Source organism: Esox lucius, chromosome 12 (genome assembly GCF_011004845.1).
Source record: "Esox lucius isolate fEsoLuc1 chromosome 12, fEsoLuc1.pri, whole genome shotgun sequence".
NCBI classification, from domain to species: domain Eukaryota; kingdom Metazoa; phylum Chordata; class Actinopteri; order Esociformes; family Esocidae; genus Esox; species Esox lucius.
Window position 1 is genome coordinate 4,725,717 of NC_047580.1, and position 19,613 is coordinate 4,745,329.

Sequence of the window (19,613 nt, forward strand, 5' to 3'; positions counted from 1 at the left end):
GCTGAGAAGTGTGATCCCCCTATAGTTGGAACACACCCTCCGGTCCCCCTTCTTAAAAAGAGGGACCACCACACCGGTCTGCCATCCCAGAGGCACTGTCCCCGACCGCCACGCGATGTTGCACAGGCGTGTCAACCAAGACAGCCCCACAACATCCAGAGACTTGAGGTACTCAGGGCGGATCTCATCCACCCCCGGTGCCTTGCCACCGAGGAGTTTCTTGACCACCTCAGTGACTTCAGCCCGGGTGATGGACGAGTCCACCTCTGAGCCCTCATCCTCTGCTTCCTCAATGGAAGAAGTGACAGCGGGATTGAGGAGATCCTCGAAGTATTCCTTCCACCGCCCGACGACATCCTCAGTTGAGGTCAACAGCTGCCCACCTCTACTGTAAACAGCGTTGGTAGGGCACTGTTTCCCTCTCCTGAGGCGCCGGATGGTTTGCCAGAATCTCTTCGAGGCCAGCCGATAGTCCTTCTCCATGGCCTCACCGAACTCCTCCCAGGCCCGAGTTTTTGCCTCCACAACCACCCGGGCTGCAGCCCGCTTGGCCTGTCGGTACCCGTCAGCTGCGTCAGGAGTCCCACAAGCCAACCAGGCCTGATAGGACTCCTTCTTCAGCTTGACGGCATCCCTTACTTCCGGTGTCCACCACCGGGTTCGGGGATTGCCGCCTCGACAGGCACCGGAGACCTTACGGCCACAGCTCCGAGCGGCCGCTTCGACAATGGCGGTGGAGAACATGGTCCACTCGGACTCAATATCTCCAACCTCCCTCGGGATCCAGTCGAAGCTCTGCCGGAGGTGGGAGTTAAAGATCTCTCTGACAGGAGACTCGGCCAGACGTTCCCAGCAGACCCTTACAGTTCGCTTGGGCCTGCCGAGTCTGTCCAGCTTTCTCCCCCGCCATCGGATCCAACTCACCACCAGGTGGTGATCAGTTGACAGCTCCGCCCCTCTCTTCACCCGAGTGTCCAAGACATACGGCCGCAGGTCAGATGAGACGACAACAAAGTCGATCATCGACCTGCGGCCTAGGGTGTCCTGGTGCCACGTGCACTGATGGACACCCTTATGCTTGAACATGGTGTTCGTTATGGACAAACTGTGACTAGCACAGAAGTCCAATAACTGAACACCACTCGGGTTCAGATCAGGGGGGCCGTTCCTCCCAATCACGCCCCTCCAGGTGTCACTGTCGTTGCCCACGTGGGCGTTGAAGTCCCCCAGTAGAACAATAGAGTCCCCAGTCGGAGCACTTTCCAGCACCCCTCCCAGAGACTCCAAGAAGGTCGGGTACTCTGCACTGCCGTTCGGCCCGTAGGCACAAACAACAGTGAGAGACCTATCCCCGACCCGTAGGCGCAGGGAAACGACCCTCTCGTTCACCGGGGTAAACTCCAACACATGGCGGCAGAGCTGGGGAGCTATAAGCAAACCCACACCAGCCCGCCGCCTCTCACCATGGGCAACTCCAGAGTGGTGAAGAGTCCATCCTCTCTCAAGGAGTGTGGTTCCAGAGCCCAAGCCGTGCGTAGAGGTGATCCCGACTACCTCTAATCGGAACCTCTCAACCTCACGCACTAGCTCAGGCTCCTTCCCCGCCAGCGAGGTGACATTCCACGTCCCTAGAGCTAGTTTCTGTGTCCAGAGATCGGGTTGTCTAGGCCCCTGCCTTCGACTGCCGCCCGATCCTCTTCGCACCGGCCCCTTATGGTCCCTCCTGTGGGTGGTGAGCCCACGGGAGGGCGGCCCCACGTCACCCGTTCGGGCTGAGCCCGGCCGGGCCCCATGGGGGAAGGCCCGGCCACCAGGCGCTCGCATACGAGCCCCAACCCCGGGCCTGGCTCCAGGGTGGGGCCCCGGCTGCGCCATACCGGGCGACGTCACGGTACTCATTATGTTGTTCTTCATTAAGGGGGGTTTGAACCGCTCTTAGTCTGACCCGTCGCCTAAGACCTGTTTGCCTTGGGAGACCCTACCAGGGGCATATAGCCCCAGACAACATAGCTCCTAGGGTCACTCGGGTACTCAAACCCCTCCACCACGTTAAGGTGGCAGTTCTTGGAGGGGTCACAGTATAGTAAATTGCAATAATATAGAAACCAATGACAGAAACCAAAAAAAGACACTTGCAAACTTTTTATCGAGCAGTGGTAATAACAACAAAAATGTCATACTTTGGTTCTCATGTTCAAATTCCCACCATATGCGTTAATCTGTAGTTGTCTCTATCTGGTTATGTTAGGCTGCAGTGCAAAGCTGCCTTACTGCAAATCCAACCCGTGTCAGAATGGAGGTACGTGTCGTGTCAGCTGGGAGACCTTCTCATGTGACTGCCCCATAGGATATGGAGGGAAGGACTGCAGTCACGGTGAGAAACACTCCGACACGTCTCCAGTCGAGGCTTTTTTCAAAGTCACACAGCCTTTCTGCACACGCACGCCCGCTCTCGCACACCTCACAGAGCTCGCCCCCCCCCTCCCCCTCCTCCTCCTGCAGTAATGCCCCATCCGCATCGCTTCCTGGGTAACAGCGCACTGTGGTGGGACCTGAAGAACGAAGTGACCATCTCCACACCCTGGTACCTGGGCCTGGTGTTCAGGACGCGAGCCAGGGATGGCACTCTGCTCCAGGCACAGGCCGGACAGTACACCAGCCTGTTGTTCCAGGTCGGTACCCGCGTATGCGAATACTCACCTGTTTGGTATCAGAACACTAGCTTGTCCGTCGGTTGCCTCAGTAAACGGGTCAGTTTAGAATAATCCCTGCGGGCCATGTAGACGGCGGGTTACGCTGTGCATTCACCCTTGTGTCCGTCCTGGCAGCTGGTGAGCGGACAGCTGGTGTTCTCGGTGACGAAGGGGTCAACACGGCCGGTGCGCCTGCGCCTGGACCAGGTGCAAGTGAGCGACGGCCGCTGGCACGACCTGCAGCTGGAGCTTCGAGACGTCCGCAGTGGCAGGGAGACGCACTACGTGGCAACGGTCCGCCTTGACTTCGGCCTCTTCCAGGTGGGAATCCCACAATTAGCATGTCAGCCTTGAATGGGTTGTGACTGGGGCTGACACTTACCTGGAGAGACATATTAAAGGTGAACAGTGAAGTCAGATCTTGCAATACAATCGTTGGTTTATTAGAGTGTCAATCAGTTCCAGCCCATTAAAACAGACAGAGCAGCACATGCCCTGCCCAAATGTCCCGCTGCACAACAGAAACTCTTTTGATTGGGAATGTTGACCTGTCACTTCTAGACAAGTTGAAATTACGTTTTAAGAGCAGTGTGTTTTGGAGGAGTTTGGTAGTTTGAATGGTGTGATCATGTGATTATAATTACTCCTGAAGTTTGTGACCAGAACCACTATTTACCTGTGACCCACTGCAGCGCAGGCTTCTCCCTGCAAATCATATCCTCTTTTCCTGTAATCCTCTGCATTCTAATCCCAACATCCGAACCTAAACCCATGTAATGGCCCTGTGCCTGGGTCTACTAGCAGTTACGCTACTGCAGCTGCTACTCTATATAAACCTAATTTAGCTGTCTAAAAGAGAACATAAATATAAATGATTCAGTTTGAAACTCTAACCTTAACCTCAACAACTCTAACCTAAATCTAAACCTAACCCCTAAAACTAATAGTACCTTTTACCCTAAACCTAACTCTTTAGACAGAAATGTTTGTATTTCCAAATGTATAAATCAATCAATCAATCAAGTGTATTTATGAAGCCCTTTTTACAACAGCAGTTGTCACATAGTGCTTTTACAGAAACACCCGTCCTTAAACCCCAAGGAGCAAACAACAGTAGTGTTGAATTTCAGTGGCTAGGAAAAACTCCCTATGAAGGCCGAATTTTAGGAAGAAACCTAGAGAGGACCCAGGCTGGGTGACCAGTCCTCTTCAGGCTGTGCCGGGTGAGATATTAAAAGTCCAATTGGAATAATTAATAAATATATCTGGGCTAAATCCAGAGTCTATTTAAATTTAGACTAGGTCAGAAGTATGACCAGATGGACAAGGACAGGGACAGCAACGGGCCCCCCAAACCAGGTACTCCACAGGTGTGGACCAGGACCTCATGTCCTTCTAAAATTTAAAACGGGAGGAGACTGGGAAAATTCTGAAAATGCATTCCTCACATCAACAACGATTTATAGTGGAGAAGGAGAACTTAGTGGGGAAGGAGAACTGACCCAATCCCCCAGCACAATAGTATAGCAGCGTAACACCTTGGGACTGAGACGGGGGGGTCCGGCGACACTGTGGTCCTACCCGGGGGAGGCCCCGGACAGGGCCCAACAGGCAGGAAATCAATCCACCCACATTGGATCACATGGAAAATATATTTTTCACATTGTTCTGGTTTAACCATAATCTGCAGACATATTTGTCCGTACTTACAGTTAGGTCGGGAAATATTTGGATATATTTGGACAACATTTTCATTATTTTGTCTCTGCGTGCCACCAGAATGGATTTGAAATGAAACAACCAAGATGCAATTGAAGAACAGACTTTCAGCTTTAATTCAAGGGTTTGAACAAAAATATTGTATAAAACATTTTTGGAATTGCAACCATTTTCATACACAGTCCCCTTATTTCAGGGCTCAAATATAATTGGACAAATTAACACAATCATAAATAAAATGTAGATTTTTAATACTTTGTTGAGAATCCTTTGCTTTAATGACGGCTTTAAGTCTGGAACGCATGGACATCACCAGGCCCTGCTTTGCCAGGCCTTTATTGCAGCTGTCTTCAGTTGTTTGTTTGTGGGTCTTTCTGCCTTAAGTTCTGTTTCAGCAAGTGAAATTCATGCTTGATCGGGTTGAGGTAATTGACTCGGCTATTCCACTTCTTTGCCTTAAAAAACTCCTGGGTTGCTTTGCAGTATGTTTTGGGTCATTGTCGATCAGTAAAGTGAAGCACCATCCAATCAACTGAATGCTGAATCTGAGCAGACAATATATCCCTATATACTTCAGAATTCATTTGGCTGCTTCTGTCTTCTGTCACATCATCAATAAACACTAGTGACCCAGTGCCATTGAAAGCCATGCATGCCCATGCCATCACACTGCCTCCACCTTACAGATGATGTGGTATGCATCGGATCATGAGCAATTCCAAGCCTTCTCCATACTGTTTCCTTCCCATCGTTCTGGTACAGGTTGATCTTAGTTTCATCTGTCCTTAGAATGCTGTTCCAGAACTGGCTTTATTAGATGTCTTTTGGCAAAGTCTAATCTGGCCTTTTTATTCTTGAGGCGTTTGTATTTGCTCTTGTGAAGTCTTCCCTTTATGGTAGACTTGGATAATGATATGCCTACCTCCTGGAGAGTGTTCTTCACTTGGCTGGATGTTGTGAAGGGGTTTTTCTTTACCATGGAAAGGATCCTATGATCATCCACCTCTGATGTCTTCCCTGGATGTCCAGGCCTTTTTGTGTTGCAGAGCTCACCAGTGCGTTCTTTTCCCCCCTACTCCTAATGTTCCTGCTATCTCTTTGATGGATTTATTTTTTTTGAAGCCTCAGGATGGCCTGTTTCACTGAGAACTCCTTTGACCGCATGTTGTGAGTTCCCAGCAACAGCTTGCCACACCTGGAATCAACTCCAGACTTTTTACCTGCTTAATCGATGAAGAAATAACAAAGGAATAGCCTACACCTGTCCACGAAACAGCTTTTGTGTCAATTGTCCAATTACTTTTGGTCCCTTTTAAAATATATTAATATATATTACAATTACATATTAAAGTACTGTAATTCCTAAATATTTCTTCCAATTTGGATGTGAATACCCTCAAAATAAAGCTGAGAGAATGCAATTTAAGCCCATATTCAATATTTAACTGTAACTTGAATATATTTTGATGACCAGCCAAAATAAGAAAACTTGCGTCATTGTCCAATTATTTCTGGACCTAACTGTATATAAAAAAATCTGCCCTTTTACACTGTCCTACGTTTCCCCCTCATTACTTTGTAGTTGAATGAATGTGTCTTTTCTGTACGTCTAACCTCTTTTCTCTCCACCTCTCCGCCTCTCAGGGCACAGTGATAGTGGGGAATGAGATCCACGGGCTGCAGGTGAAGCACCTCCATGTGGGTGGAGTCCTGGGTTCAGGGGAGGTGCAGAATGGAATAAGGGGATGCATCCAGGTAAGTCTCAACGTGGCTCCATCTTAACCACCGCCCGCAACTCTTCCCGTATGTGTTAGCGTGGACTCTAAGCAGGACGTATTCCTGCGAGGCAATTCGACAGGCATTCTGTCTGTGTTCTCAGGGGGTTCGCTTGGGAGTGCGACCGGACGCCCCGCCCCTCCCCCGTCCGTCCAGAGCGGTCAAAGTGGAGACGGGCTGTAGCGTTGGCAATCCTTGTGTCTCCTCGCCCTGCTCCCCGCACAGCCTCTGTAGCGACGACTGGGAACGCCACGCGTGTCTTTGTGAACCAGGTATGATGCCACGAGAGAGAGAGCGAGTTTGTCTGCATGTGAAATCATTTGGCATTAGTAAAAAGGAACCTGATGTAATTCCTCTGCGGGGGATTATAGAAAACTATCAGGTGAGAGGACTACAAAGGGGAGGAAAGTTTTATAGAAGGCGTGATGATGATGAAGGAGCAAAAAGTAGGAGGAAGTGCAGAGGGCCGCGGGCGACGAGAGGAAACGCAGAGGATCAGACTTCCCCTTCAGCGTCATCTAATGCAAACACATCTCCCTATTAGCATAGCGCTGCAGTGCTTCATTAACGCAGTGAGGGCTTTCATCAGCACAATGAGCATTGAACATCGGCAGGCCACTGAGCATTGGAGGGGGAGACAAATCAAAGTTTGATAACGCCACACAGAAGTTCTCTGAATAATTCCCTCTCATCTCCGGCTGAGTGGATGCCAGTCCAACGGCAGTGCATTGGCACAGTTCTGCCCGCTGAGCGAGCTAATAGTGAACTGTAATAACTCTGATCACGCAATTCACTGTACAGACACACACACAGAGGCAGGGCCCAGACTGCTGTTAGTGTTGTGCTGTGAGTTGGCTTATGTGGTAGTTTGTGCGTGTCTTTGACTTTATTTCTGTTTGGCTGGATATTTTGGTGTTATGAAAAGCGGATCATTCTGGTAGTTTGCAGTTGTATGAACCCAGAGCCGGTCGGAGGGTTGGGGGAGGAGTCATACCACTTCACTATCAGAGAACAAACCCACCTTCGTCATTTTCCAACGCCAAAGCTTTTAGGCTCTCCAGAAGCGTGCTACTGCGAGTATAGTGTCATTGTGTGTGTCTGTATGCAGTCAAGGCCAGCATCGCTGTCTTTGTCAGTTTCCATGGGGACGGCTGTGATGTAGGAATCTATAGTGGCAGATGTCCTTATATCGCGAATGCAAGGACACTGTTTAAAAGGCGTGGGACTCTTTGTGACAGACTTTTGCTGTTCATAGAACAAGGTTCACAGTACTCATCCACATCCTTATGGAGATTCTTTATAAAAGGGTTTTCTGATTAAATATATGCTTAAGGAACAGGTTAGAAAGCTATGGAGTTCTTTGATTTGCATCTATCAAATATGTGGTCTGTATGGATCTTGGTTTTCTTTTTAAACATTTTGTGTTGTCAGGGATATGTTCTTGATATTTTTGTCTATAGTATGCATATAGAACTATGTGTGTGTGTGTACGCATGTGTGTACGTGTGATGTAGGTTTCTATGGTAAAGGCTGCACAGATGCGTGCCAGCTTAATCCATGTGAGAACAACGCCCAGTGCCACAGGAAGCCTAGCTCTTCCCATGGATACATTTGTGATTGTGGAGACAACCACTACGGCCAGTACTGTCAACACAGGTCAGTGAGCAAACTATATAACAACCATATATCAGCTATGAATCAACGAAACATTAACTATACATTTACTGTGCATCAACTATGTATCAGCCTTACATCAACTATTAATCAACTGTACATTAACAATAAGTCAACTATACTTATACCATATATCAACTATAAATCAACTGTACATCATCTATAAGTCAACTATACTTATACTGTAAGTCAACTATACCTGTACTGTAAATCAACTATACATCAACCATACATCATTATTAACATATTCTATATCTGTGAGTGATGACTATACCCCAACTATCTGAGGCTGTGCATGAGGCTGAGAAAGCAAGGCAGCAGTAGTCCTGTACTCTGTTCTGTGTATGTGTCAAAGAGGCTTTTGATGTCCTTGTTTTTCCTCAAATATGCCCTCTTCCCCAGGAGAGGATGAGTAAAGTCTTCTGTCTCACGGGGTATATAAGTGTGACCTTGGGGTCAGCCCGCCTGCATTAAGACCTTTCCCAGCATTAGGTCCCTTTCATCTCCTCTGCTCTCTTTCATCTCCTCTGGCCTATATAGGAGACAGATTGGAAATCAGAGACCTACCTCTTTTAATATGGCTGTGTGTGCGTTCGTGTTTGGGCGTGTGTGCTTGTGTGCATGCGTGTGTGTGTGTGTGTGTATGTGTATAGGATCGACAACCAGTGTCCGCGTGGCTGGTGGGGTTCTCCAACATGTGGGCCCTGCCACTGTGACGTAAGAAAAGGATTTGACCCCGACTGCAACAAGACCAGTGGTCAGTGCCGCTGCAAGGTGACCTGCCCTCCACAACACACACACACAGAATCACACACGCACAGACACACACACACATGCACAGAATCACAGACACACACACACAAACATGCACAGAATCACGCACAGACACACACACACATGCACAGAATCACAGACACACACACACAGAATCACACACGCACAGACACACACACACATGCACAGAATCACAGACACACACACACAAACACGCACAGAATCACACGCCCAAACACACACACAGACAAACACAGACACAGTAACACTCACAGAATCACACACAAACATGCACAAAATCACACACACACACACACAAACATGCACAGAATCACACACGGACACACACTCACATAGAAACATACACAAACGCACAGAATCACACACAAAGACACACACAGACACAAACACGCACAGAATCACACACACACGCACATAATCACAGACACGCACGCACACAAACACGCACAGAATCACAGACACACAAACAGACACGTTTAAACACACACATAGTCACACGCACACACAGACACACACACACACATAGTCACACGCAAACACAGACACACACACACACAAGCACACTCTGTAACTACTCAGCTGATAAAGTCATCTCATAACAGAAGCCAATGATCCCTACTCCTCCGTAGCTTAGCACACACATGATCAGCGTAGATCAGTGTCACCTATTGTTCTATAATCAACTCATGCCGTATCCCCAGCCTAACCCCTAATCCCTGCTTGTGAACTTAATCCTTAATCCGTGATATTGATAGAGCTATTCCAAAGCTGCTGCTGTCAAATATGCATTCTTTAATGAGGCATTATCATTAGCTTCAGGTTGTAATCTGTGCACCCTCATTACACCCCCTCCCTCCAAACACACACACACTCTCTCTAACCCCATCTTAAGGCTTCTTGAAGTACGGCTGCATATCTCATTGACTGGGTAGCACAATTTCTTTGCTTTGGGTTCTATTTTCTCAGTATTATTATTCAAATTGTTAATTGCTTTTCTATGAGATTTGACATGCTGAAATGGCCTCCAGAATAATTTTCCTCGTTGGTAAATTTGAGCCAAAAAATGGCTGTTGTTGTCATAAAACGTGTGACGTTGAAGTTATTATAATAGCTTAAGATGTTCTAATTCTTTGGAGAAAAATTATGATTTCTTTATTAAGATTTCTTTTTTCCTTCAATCAAATTTCTCTCGGCTGAAGGTTTGATTTCTCAGATTTTAGGTTCAAGTTAATGAAATTTTCATATCCTTTTTTTGTCATCTTTACCAAGAGGGCTAATAATTCAGATGACGCTATAAGTGCTGGTATTTTTATGTATGCTCATCTGACACTCTGTTTTCTGAATGTATATGCATGACCATTTTTATTTCATGTAAATGCGTCTTTGTGTATCTGTAAATGTCCATAACTGCATATTTGCATGTTTGTTTGTCAATTTGGATGAGGCTGTCTCTTTATTGGTATTGTTGGTGTGTGTGTGTGTGTGTGTGTGTGTGTGTGTGTGTCAGGAGTTCCACTACCGCCCGCGGGGCAGTGACTCCTGCCTTCCGTGTGACTGCTACCCAATGGGCTCCTTCTCCCGGTCATGTGACGCAGAGAGTGGCCAGTGCCAGTGTCGGTCTGGTGTGATTGGTCGACAGTGCAACACATGCGACAGCCCCTTTGCTGAGGTCACGCAGACAGGCTGCCAGGGTAAGAGCGAGGAATACTTCTCCTCTTCCAGTGATTCTCTCTTCCGCCTGTGTCTTTCTGAGTCCCTTTTCCCAAACATCTATTCTCTAGAACTGACATGACACTCAATGATTTTAAGCTGGTTCTTGGCTTCTCATAGTGAGTATGCTTAAATGCTGCCCATTCTTTCCTTTCTCCCTCCCTCTCCCAGTCATCTATGATGGCTGTCCAAAGACTATCACCCTTGGGATCTGGTGGCCAAGGACCAAGTTCAACCTACCAGCAGCGGTGCCCTGTCCTAAAGGATCTGTGGGTCAGTCCTTCAACACTCTCCACATATCTCAACATATCGCTGTGATGAGTGGTCATAGGAAGCAGATGCCAAGTTTCACAAAGAGTCATTTTTATTTGTGCTGTACCTCCCTTAAGACCTTGTCTTCAAAATGTAGCAAATACAACAGGTACAATGTGTAAAGCCCTCTCAGCTCAAGCGCTATCGCTAAATGAGTTAGATAGCTAGACACATTTAAACCAAGGGCACAGCATTCGTAGGCCAGTGGTACTTGCCTACACCAGTAAACCGGGGAGCCCAAACACCGGACCTGGGGGGGTGGAGAAGCATGGGGCAGAGGTGTTACAATAGCTAGTCTCTGTTCCCAGATGATAGCCGCTTCCTCTAAGATTTTGATCTACAATCAAACACCCAGATAGATCTACATATACCCAGATAAACAACAAATTATTTTGAAAGCTGTGTTTAGAATTTCTTGTGATGTCCGAAAGGTAATGGATATCTTGTGAGATATTAAAAGAAATGTAATAAATATATTTGAAGAAACTTGATAAGTTAAAACCTGGGTGTAATAGGATGTGAATTAGTGGATGTAAATGTGTGTGTATCTATGTTTAGTCTTGAGGATGTATATTAATGTGTGATTTTTCTCCAGGTGCTGCTATCAGACACTGTGATGTGGAAAGGGGCTGGTTGGAGCCTGACCTCTACAACTGTACCTCCCCTCCCTTTGTGGAGCTTAACGCAGCGGCAAGAATACTCTGCTACAACACTGCTCATTCTGATTCAAACTGCAAATGATGGACCGGTGTCTGATATAGTGTGTGTGTGTGTGTGTGTGTGTAGCTAGAGTCAGTGGAGCGGAATGAGACGGAGCTCAGCCCCATCATCGAGAAGAAACTAGCCCACCAGCTACGTGATGTCACAGAGGCCACGCCCCGTCTCTATGGCAATGACCTCCAGATTGCCGAACGTCTACTGTCCCGCTTGTTGACCTTTGAAAGTCTGCAGACGGGCTTCGGATTGACCGCCACCCAGGACGCACACTTCAATGAGGTGAGGTTTGCCAGGCAACGAGGATGTAAAGCCCTTTAGTTGAGTTTGTGAAGTGTATTTCCTGTTTAGTGTGTGTGGTATAGTGTGATGTCTATCTTTACCCACTATCCAATAAACATTGTGTGCTTTGCGTTTCTTTCTTTTCTCCCTTCCCCTCCTGTTTACTCCTCTCTTTCTCCTGCTTTTTTTTTCTGTTCATGCTTTTGTTTTTCCTTCTGCAACCTGTCTCAATGTCTCTCCGTCTCCCCTTTCCTCCCCCTCTACTTCCCTGCCCAACTCTCCCTCCCTCTCCAGAACATTCTGCGAGGCTGCAGTGCGTTGCTAGGCCCAGGCAGTGCAGGCTTATGGCGGGCCCAGAGCCAGGCCCAGGGAGGGGCAGGGGGGCTGGCTGACCTCCTGGAGCAGTACGCCCAGACCCTGGCTCAGAACATGAAGCTCACCTACTTGAACCCTGTGGCTCTGGTAGCCCCCAACATTGGTGCGTCCCAGGCTGCTCTTTACCCTCTTCATCTGCTGCTCAGTACACTGGGTCAAATTAGGTCTCTCTCTGTATCGAGTGGTTATTCCTGGATTATCTGCCAGGTCGAGAAGTTAATCCTTGCTCGTCGGTAGACTGGCTCTTTCCTGTGAAAGAGAAAGCGAGAGAAAGACCTGCACCCAGCATGGCAAATAGAAGGAATTGTGTATGTACATAGAAATACCAAATAGAAGGTGAAATATATTTGCATATTTATATAAATTAATGCATAAGGGAAGTTAAAGTATCAAGTTTTCAAATGGTCTAAAGGGGGAACCTGGATTTGAAACCACAACAATAGTAAAGCTGGAGTAATTTAACAGTTCATAGACAGCTATTGAAGCAATGATTGATCATCCATGAGATCAAGTGATCATGTTTGCACCAATTCTAAATTGCCCTTTAATTCCAGAGAGCTTTGAAAATGTTTACATTAAATTCATTTTGAGACTTTTCAGAGCAGAGGCTCTTTGCTACTCCAGTTAGTCTGTTTAGATACGGTTAAATGCCTTGCTCAAAGCCAAACCAACAGATATTTCACATTTTCTGGAATGGGACTTGATCAGAAAAAGTCTGAAACCAGATCTTAAGGCCAACAACATGCTAAATATTTGTTTAGCTGTCACATGGTTTGCTAGCAACAATTAGGCTACTGATATTTCTAGAGCAAATTAAAGTTTTGTTCACCTCTTATGAACAAATATTCTGAAATCATTGATATGCACTCTACATACTTTATAAAAATAAAAAAATCACAGTATTTACCAGTGCTGTTGAGCAGATTTAGCAGAATGGTTCGATTTGGCTCCTGAGTTAAAAGACTTGAGAACCACCGATTAAATGGAAATAAACACGTCGCGTATAGTAATCAGATTTGTTGTGTTGTCAAAGCTGGACTGTGACTGGTGTGTGTGTGTGTTTGTGTGTGTAGTTATGAACCTGGATCGTCTGGAGAACCACACCCATGTCCGCAGACGTTTCCCTCGCTACCACAGCCCTCTGTTTCGTGGTCAGGCTCTCTGGGACCCCCACACACATGTGGTACTGCCCCCTGCTGCCCTGGTGCCACAACGACACCAATGTAAGAAGACCTGCAAGCATACACAGACACACGCACACAAACACACACACACTGTACATCTTGTGTTACTCCTTGTGCCTCTTCCAGTTGCAGCTTCACAGAATACAGCTCCTGCCCCCGTCAATATTTTGGCCAATCAGACAGGAGAATATGCTGCAGCCAGGAGTTCTGTTTCGCTGCTGGAGCCACCTGTCACCATTGTCATTATGTTGATCTATCGTAGCCTTGGAGCGGCACTCCCACCTAAATACCATACCGACCGACGAGGAGTCCGGTAATTCAAGACGTTTGTGCTGCAGGTTTCTGCCCTGCTGTGTCTTACTTCATGTTAGGACAATGATGTCATAATCATTCTGTGCCCTCATCTTCCCCTCCAGACTCCCTAGGCATCCGGTCATGAACTCTCCAGTAGTCAGTGTGTCTGTCTATAACAACCAGACGTTTGTGGGGAGCCCACTGGACTCTCCCCTGCTGCTGGAGTTCCGCCTGCTGAAGACCACCAACCGTAGCAAGCCACTGTGTGTCCAGTGGAACCACAGTAGTCCGTGAGTGGAGCTTCACATTAACAACAGTCATCACAAGACGTCTTAAAAATGAAACAAACCATACATCAAGACATCTTAAAAATGAAACAAACCATACATCAAGACATCTTAAAAATGATACAAACATTGGGTATGCATTATTTGCTTAGATGAAAATACAGTGATGGAACAGTGCGGCAACCACCGGAACATTACTCTGCCCAGGTCTACTTGTGCTCACCTGCCCTGTCAAGACTCTGTCTTATTTAATTACAGTGATTATCACGTTATCTTGCATAATTCAACAACTGTATCAAAAGCAGTATATTAAAGTAAATCCGCTTGGCTTAAAGTATACAATCCCAAATAAATTTAGGATTCTCTCCCTTACACCACATACACATCAGGATAGTATTCAACCCCCAAGTCAATACTTGGGTTTAGGTCTGTGCTTTGACTGGGCCATTCTAGAAACTCAGCCCTTGTTTTTTAACCAGTTCAGTGTAGCCTTGGCATTGTTTAGGGTCATTGTCTTGCTGCAAGTAAACCATAACTGTCTGAGGTCTCTCCAAGACTGATGTAGGGTTCCCCCTAGGATTTCCCATCCCTCTGGCCTTAAATGCTGACATATTTCTTAGTCCTTGCAGATGAAAAGCATCCCCATAACATGATGTTGCCACCCCCATGCTTAACCCTAAAGTTGGTGTTCTAAGGGAGATGAGCAAGTTTGGCTTTGCAGCACATCATTTTGTTTTGTGTTCAGGCCAAATAGTTTAATGTTGCTCTCAACCTACCAGAGAATCGTTTCACACATTTTTGCTGTTTCTTCCATATTCATTATGAAAATAATCTAAATCCAAATTTGGATATGATATTACAGATTTTCAACATAACAAATTATTAAACTCTGCCCTGGGGGACGCTCAAAGTGGTGGACTAGTCCTTGGAGGGTAAATACTTATGCAATCCACTGTAACTACAATCCGAGTGTACTTTTGGAAGTTGCTTTAATTTCAGCTCATCAAATTTACAAACATTATAACTGTATTATAAAAACATTTAATTGCACAAAAATACAACAAATAGCAAATTAAAGGTAGCTTATATTTTTTTTGTAAAGTAAGAGTAGAGACAAATCTCCAAACAAGACATCATGCTGTAATAGATGCAATATTAAACTGTTCATTTGAGCCCTTTTCAGCCGTTATCAGGGGTGAATATGACAGGACAAATGTTTCCAAGGTTGTTACGTTAAAAGGAATAAAATAAATGATGCAGGCAAAAGTGCCTCCAGAGTACAATAACATCAATACAGCAAGGTTTAAGTGGCAGGTGGATTTTGGATCCCTCAAACACAGGAAAGTATGTCTTAAAAAGATCTTTGTATACAATTCGGACACTAAAAGTCTAGGTGTTGGACTTCCTGTTTCTCTTAACCCCGCCCAATGTCTTCCTTTTATTCTGTCCAGGTTGGAGGTGGGAGGTTGCTGGACAGTGAGGGACTGCATGGTGGTGTACAGGAACGTGTCCCATGTGCGTTGCCAGTGTCAGAGGCTGGGCACCTTCGGTGTCCTGATGGACAGCTCCCAGAGGGAGCAGCTGGAGGGCGACCTGGAGACACTGGCCCTGGTCACCTACTGCTGCCTGTCTGTGTCCATGCTGGCCCTGCTGGTGACCGTCCTGGTGCTGTCCTGCCTTCGCGGCCTGAAGTCCAACACACGCTCCATTCACTCCAACACAGCTGCAGCCACACTGCTCTCAGAGTTTGTCTTCCTGCTCGGCATCAACCAGACAGAACAGCAGGTACACGTGTGCGGGCGTGGAGGGGGTCATTAAGTGCACCAGTCGATGTGTGTTCACGTAGATGGTGTGTGTCCATCCAACCAAAACGGCACAGTATGTGTGGGTGCGCAGCATAGCAAGCATGTTTTCCAACTGCTTACGCTTGGAAGGTAATTCTATTTGAGTGGGTGGACAAAATGAGCGTCTGGCGGTACCTGTGCCAAGGCTGTTTTCCATTACTTTCGGTGTGCATTAGTGCCTCTGTGATCATTATAGCGTTGTGCTGGGATGTACAGATACCATGTGGCATATTTTTTACATTCTCTATCCCAAAACGTGGATTGTAATTGGTTTTAAACAGAATGCAGTAGCTGCGTCGTCTTGGCACAGACCTCTCAAGCCCACCCAAAGAAATCGACATTGAATAGACATCTAAAGGTCTTCCGAACACCATGTTCCTACATGAATCTCACAGCTTTCTCTCTCTCTAGTTCATGTGTACGGTGGTGGCCATCTTGCTGCACTATTTCTTCATGGCCACGTTTGCCTGGCTGTTCGTGGAAGGGCTACACATTTACCGCATGCAAACAGAGGCGCGTAACATCAACTACGGCGCGATGAGGTTCTACTACGCCATCGGTTGGGGCGTGCCCGCCATCATCACAGGTAGGCAGCGCACGGACAGATGCATGCACGCAAGTGAACACTCCCGTCCACACACAACATAGAGTAGATTCGCACATATTCTCACACGCAGTGGTACTTGAACCTAGCCTCCGTCTGTGTGTTCAGGGTTGGCGGTGGGACTGGACCCTGAAGGCTACGGGAACCCAGACTTCTGCTGGATCTCCATCTACGACAAACTCATCTGGAGCTTCGCCGGACCCATTGCCATTGTCGTCCTGGTACGGTGTCAGTCCCACTGTGTCCGTTAGCGCCCCGACACTGTAGCTCGCTCTGGGTTCACAAAGAATCCCTGTTGTGTTTGTTGCAGATGAACGGTGGGATGTTTCTGATTGTGGCGCGCATGTCCTGCAACCCCTCCCAGAAAGAGACCAAGAAACTACCTGTCATGTGAGTGACAGGCTCAACAGACCACATGAAAGAGAGCCGATGACGAGGAATAGACTTAAGTGTTGAGTTTGTCACTACAGGTCTACGCAGTGTTATGAAACCGGGAGCTTTAAATTTTGATGCTGATTGGCTCATAGCCATTGTGTATGAGACCATATACCACGGGTATGACATCGCATCACTTTTTACTGCTCTAATTGCATTGGTAACCGGTTTATTATACCAATAAGGCATTGACTATGTGTCCATGCACTCCGCTATATACCACACCCCCCTTGTGCCTCATCGCTTATAAATACACTATATATACTCTGACAAAAGATAATTAGATTTTTGTGCAGTGAAGCCAACCACACATTTTCGTACTATGTGGACAACAAAGTTTTTCTAAATTCGACATACCTCCTTTTAAAACTCTGTTTCTCTCCTCTGCTGTTTTCCGGTTCCTTGGTTCCATCCAGTGCCACCATCCGCAGTGCCTTCCTCCTCCTTCTCCTGGCCTCTTCCTCCTGGTTATTTGGCCTTATGGCTGTCAACAACAGCATCCTAGCCTTCCACTATATCTTCATAGTACTGTGCTTACTGCAGGTATGGACCCTGTGTGTGTGTGTGTGTGTGTGTGTGTGTGTGTGTGTGTGTGTGTGTAATTAGACTGTGTGAGTGATTTTAAGGTCTTGCTGAGTGCTCTGTGTGTGTGTATTCTCTCCCCAGGGTCTGGTAGTGTTGCTGGTGTTCACAGTGCTGAACTCTGAAGTGCAGGAGGTCTGGAAGTTGACGTGTCTTGGAAAGAAGAGCCCCAACGAGGACGTACCCAGAGCCCCACAGATCCCTGTGAGTGTCGCATGCGTCCACCACAGCGCACACACAGCACCAGTCCTGCCACATGCATCGCCTGGGTCCGTTCCAGCACCCCCCACCTCCCCGTACACCACAGCACACCCGGCCCGCCTTAACATCCCCCTCAGGGCTCATGACCCACATTCCACAATGCACTGCGCTTAGCCCACTTTCTTCCCATTTGCTACCTACCACTGACTCATCTGGGATTCTTGCTCTGGCTAATTCAGACTTGATGTCACACGGTTTGACATGAAATGTTGATGTGCGCTCCTGGATGCCTATCTATTGGTGTGTGTGTGTGTGTGTATACAGGGTCAGAACCCCTACAACAATGCGTCATTGCTGGAACAGAGCGGACTGCACCGCATCACCCTTGGAGCCTCCACCATCTCCTCTGTCAGCAGTGCTAGGTCAGTAGGTCATCTGAGATATGTGGGGCTAGGACACCGCTCACAATCCATCATGAGCTAGGAAGCAATTTCAATGTAGATTCTCCATCAACCATGCTCTTTTGTCCAGCTCTACTTGTGTACTGGTACTGTTTTATTTTATATAATGTATGGTGTGTAGAGTGCATTGATTTGTATGTGAGGTTAGACAGAAGTATAGATTAATTACTAAAATAACATAGATAAACATTCATGTGAGGTTTGATAGAGGTATAGAGTCGTTACTAAAATAACATAGATAAACCTTCATGAGAAGTTTGACAGAGGTATAGAGTAGATATTGAGATAATGTAGTTAATCTTAAAGTGAGGTTTGAAAGAGTTATGGATTAGTTACCAGGATAATGTAGTTCTGCCTTAATCTGATGTTAGTCAGTACTGTCTGTGATATCATATGTAAATGTTATGGTGATCACCTGCACTCCACAGGGAAAACCTGCTGGCCCGCCAGACCATGGAACACAATCTGGGACACACTGGAGCCACAGACCTGGACGTGGCCATGTTTCACAGAGATGGAGGTATTCACTCACACACACACACCACACACTCCCATGCACTCACACAGCCACGTAAGGCCCCCTGGGGATTGGAAATTAACATTAATAAAAGCTCACCTAGGGTAATAACCTTGTAAACAATAAAATGACCACTAACCAGGGCCGGTTCTAGGCTGAAGCGACATACAGGTGCATCTTAAAAAATGTTGAATATCGTGGATAAAAAAGTGTTTTATTGAAATTAAAAAGTGACACCTTTTATATATTCTAGATTCATTAAACAAAGTGAAACATTTAAAGCCTTTTTTGTTTCAATCTTGATGATTACGGCTTACATTTCTGTATTGTAAATTTTTATTCTAATATTTTGAATTAATGGATTTTTGATTTCCATGAGCTGTAAGCCGTAGTCAAGATTGAAACAAAAAAGGCTTGTAATATTTAACTTTGTTTAATAAATCTAGAATATGAAGGTGTCACTTTTTGAAATGAATTACCGGAAAAATTCACTTTTCCATGCTATAATATGTATTTATTTTTTGCACATTTATGAGCGGTCGATTAGGGCCCCCAACCGCTAGGGAACTTAGGTCCCCCAAAAGGCTAGAGCCGGCACTGCCGCTAATGTACAAATATCTGCCCCTTTAGTGTCTCTCTTTCAATCCAGTTGAGAGGTAAAGACCATTTTTTGGCATGGGAAACATTTGTGTTATTCCTCTCTCAGGTGAGGATTCAGACTCTGACTCTGACCTCTCTCTGGAAGAGGAGCGTAGTCTATCCATCCCCTCCTCCGAGAGTGAGGACAACGTTCGTCTCCGTGGACGCATACAGCGACGCTTCAAACGAACCAATCACAGCGAGCGGCTACTCACAGAGCCCGCCGACAATGGCACCAAAGGTATACAGAAAATGTCAGATAATGTCAATCTGAAAATGTCAAAAGGAAAATGTCAGACACAAATCAATGCGTTTTATACATTATGTATTTATATGGTATGTGATAAATATTGATGCCATAGCAATATGCAAATATGTTCTGAAAATTATAGACACAAAGAAATATTAATCAAATAAAATCATTATGCATTTTGAAGTATGTCCTTTTAAGAAAACACCCTCATATTGGATACTGTGGTAGGTTATTTGGAATTGTTAGCCAATGGCTAATGTCC

At 46.3% G+C, this 19,613-nt stretch overlaps 1 protein-coding gene across 3 annotated transcripts in view; it reads left to right on the forward strand.

The window, feature by feature from the left end:
• Nucleotides 1–19,613, forward strand: part of celsr3 (cadherin, EGF LAG seven-pass G-type receptor 3) — a 52,957-nt gene that overhangs the window by 29,336 nt on the left and 4,008 nt on the right. For all 3 annotated transcript variants that reach the window (XM_020051707.2, XM_010895828.3, XM_020051708.2), the window contains 24 exons: nucleotides 2,249–2,374; nucleotides 2,503–2,672; nucleotides 2,829–3,014; nucleotides 6,057–6,167; nucleotides 6,292–6,460; nucleotides 7,703–7,844; nucleotides 8,516–8,636; nucleotides 10,165–10,348; nucleotides 10,539–10,640; nucleotides 11,275–11,369; nucleotides 11,466–11,675; nucleotides 11,970–12,153; nucleotides 13,124–13,273; nucleotides 13,361–13,547; nucleotides 13,651–13,818; nucleotides 15,267–15,600; nucleotides 16,071–16,245; nucleotides 16,372–16,484; nucleotides 16,574–16,653; nucleotides 17,115–17,241; nucleotides 17,365–17,484; nucleotides 17,806–17,903; nucleotides 18,371–18,462; nucleotides 19,166–19,339. In XM_020051707.2, the coding sequence (XP_019907266.2) occupies nucleotides 2,249–2,374; nucleotides 2,503–2,672; nucleotides 2,829–3,014; nucleotides 6,057–6,167; nucleotides 6,292–6,460; nucleotides 7,703–7,844; nucleotides 8,516–8,636; nucleotides 10,165–10,348; nucleotides 10,539–10,640; nucleotides 11,275–11,369; nucleotides 11,466–11,675; nucleotides 11,970–12,153; nucleotides 13,124–13,273; nucleotides 13,361–13,547; nucleotides 13,651–13,818; nucleotides 15,267–15,600; nucleotides 16,071–16,245; nucleotides 16,372–16,484; nucleotides 16,574–16,653; nucleotides 17,115–17,241; nucleotides 17,365–17,484; nucleotides 17,806–17,903; nucleotides 18,371–18,462; nucleotides 19,166–19,339 (3,618 nt within the window). The remainder of the gene's footprint in view (nucleotides 1–2,248; nucleotides 2,375–2,502; nucleotides 2,673–2,828; nucleotides 3,015–6,056; nucleotides 6,168–6,291; nucleotides 6,461–7,702; nucleotides 7,845–8,515; nucleotides 8,637–10,164; nucleotides 10,349–10,538; nucleotides 10,641–11,274; nucleotides 11,370–11,465; nucleotides 11,676–11,969; nucleotides 12,154–13,123; nucleotides 13,274–13,360; nucleotides 13,548–13,650; nucleotides 13,819–15,266; nucleotides 15,601–16,070; nucleotides 16,246–16,371; nucleotides 16,485–16,573; nucleotides 16,654–17,114; nucleotides 17,242–17,364; nucleotides 17,485–17,805; nucleotides 17,904–18,370; nucleotides 18,463–19,165; nucleotides 19,340–19,613) is intronic.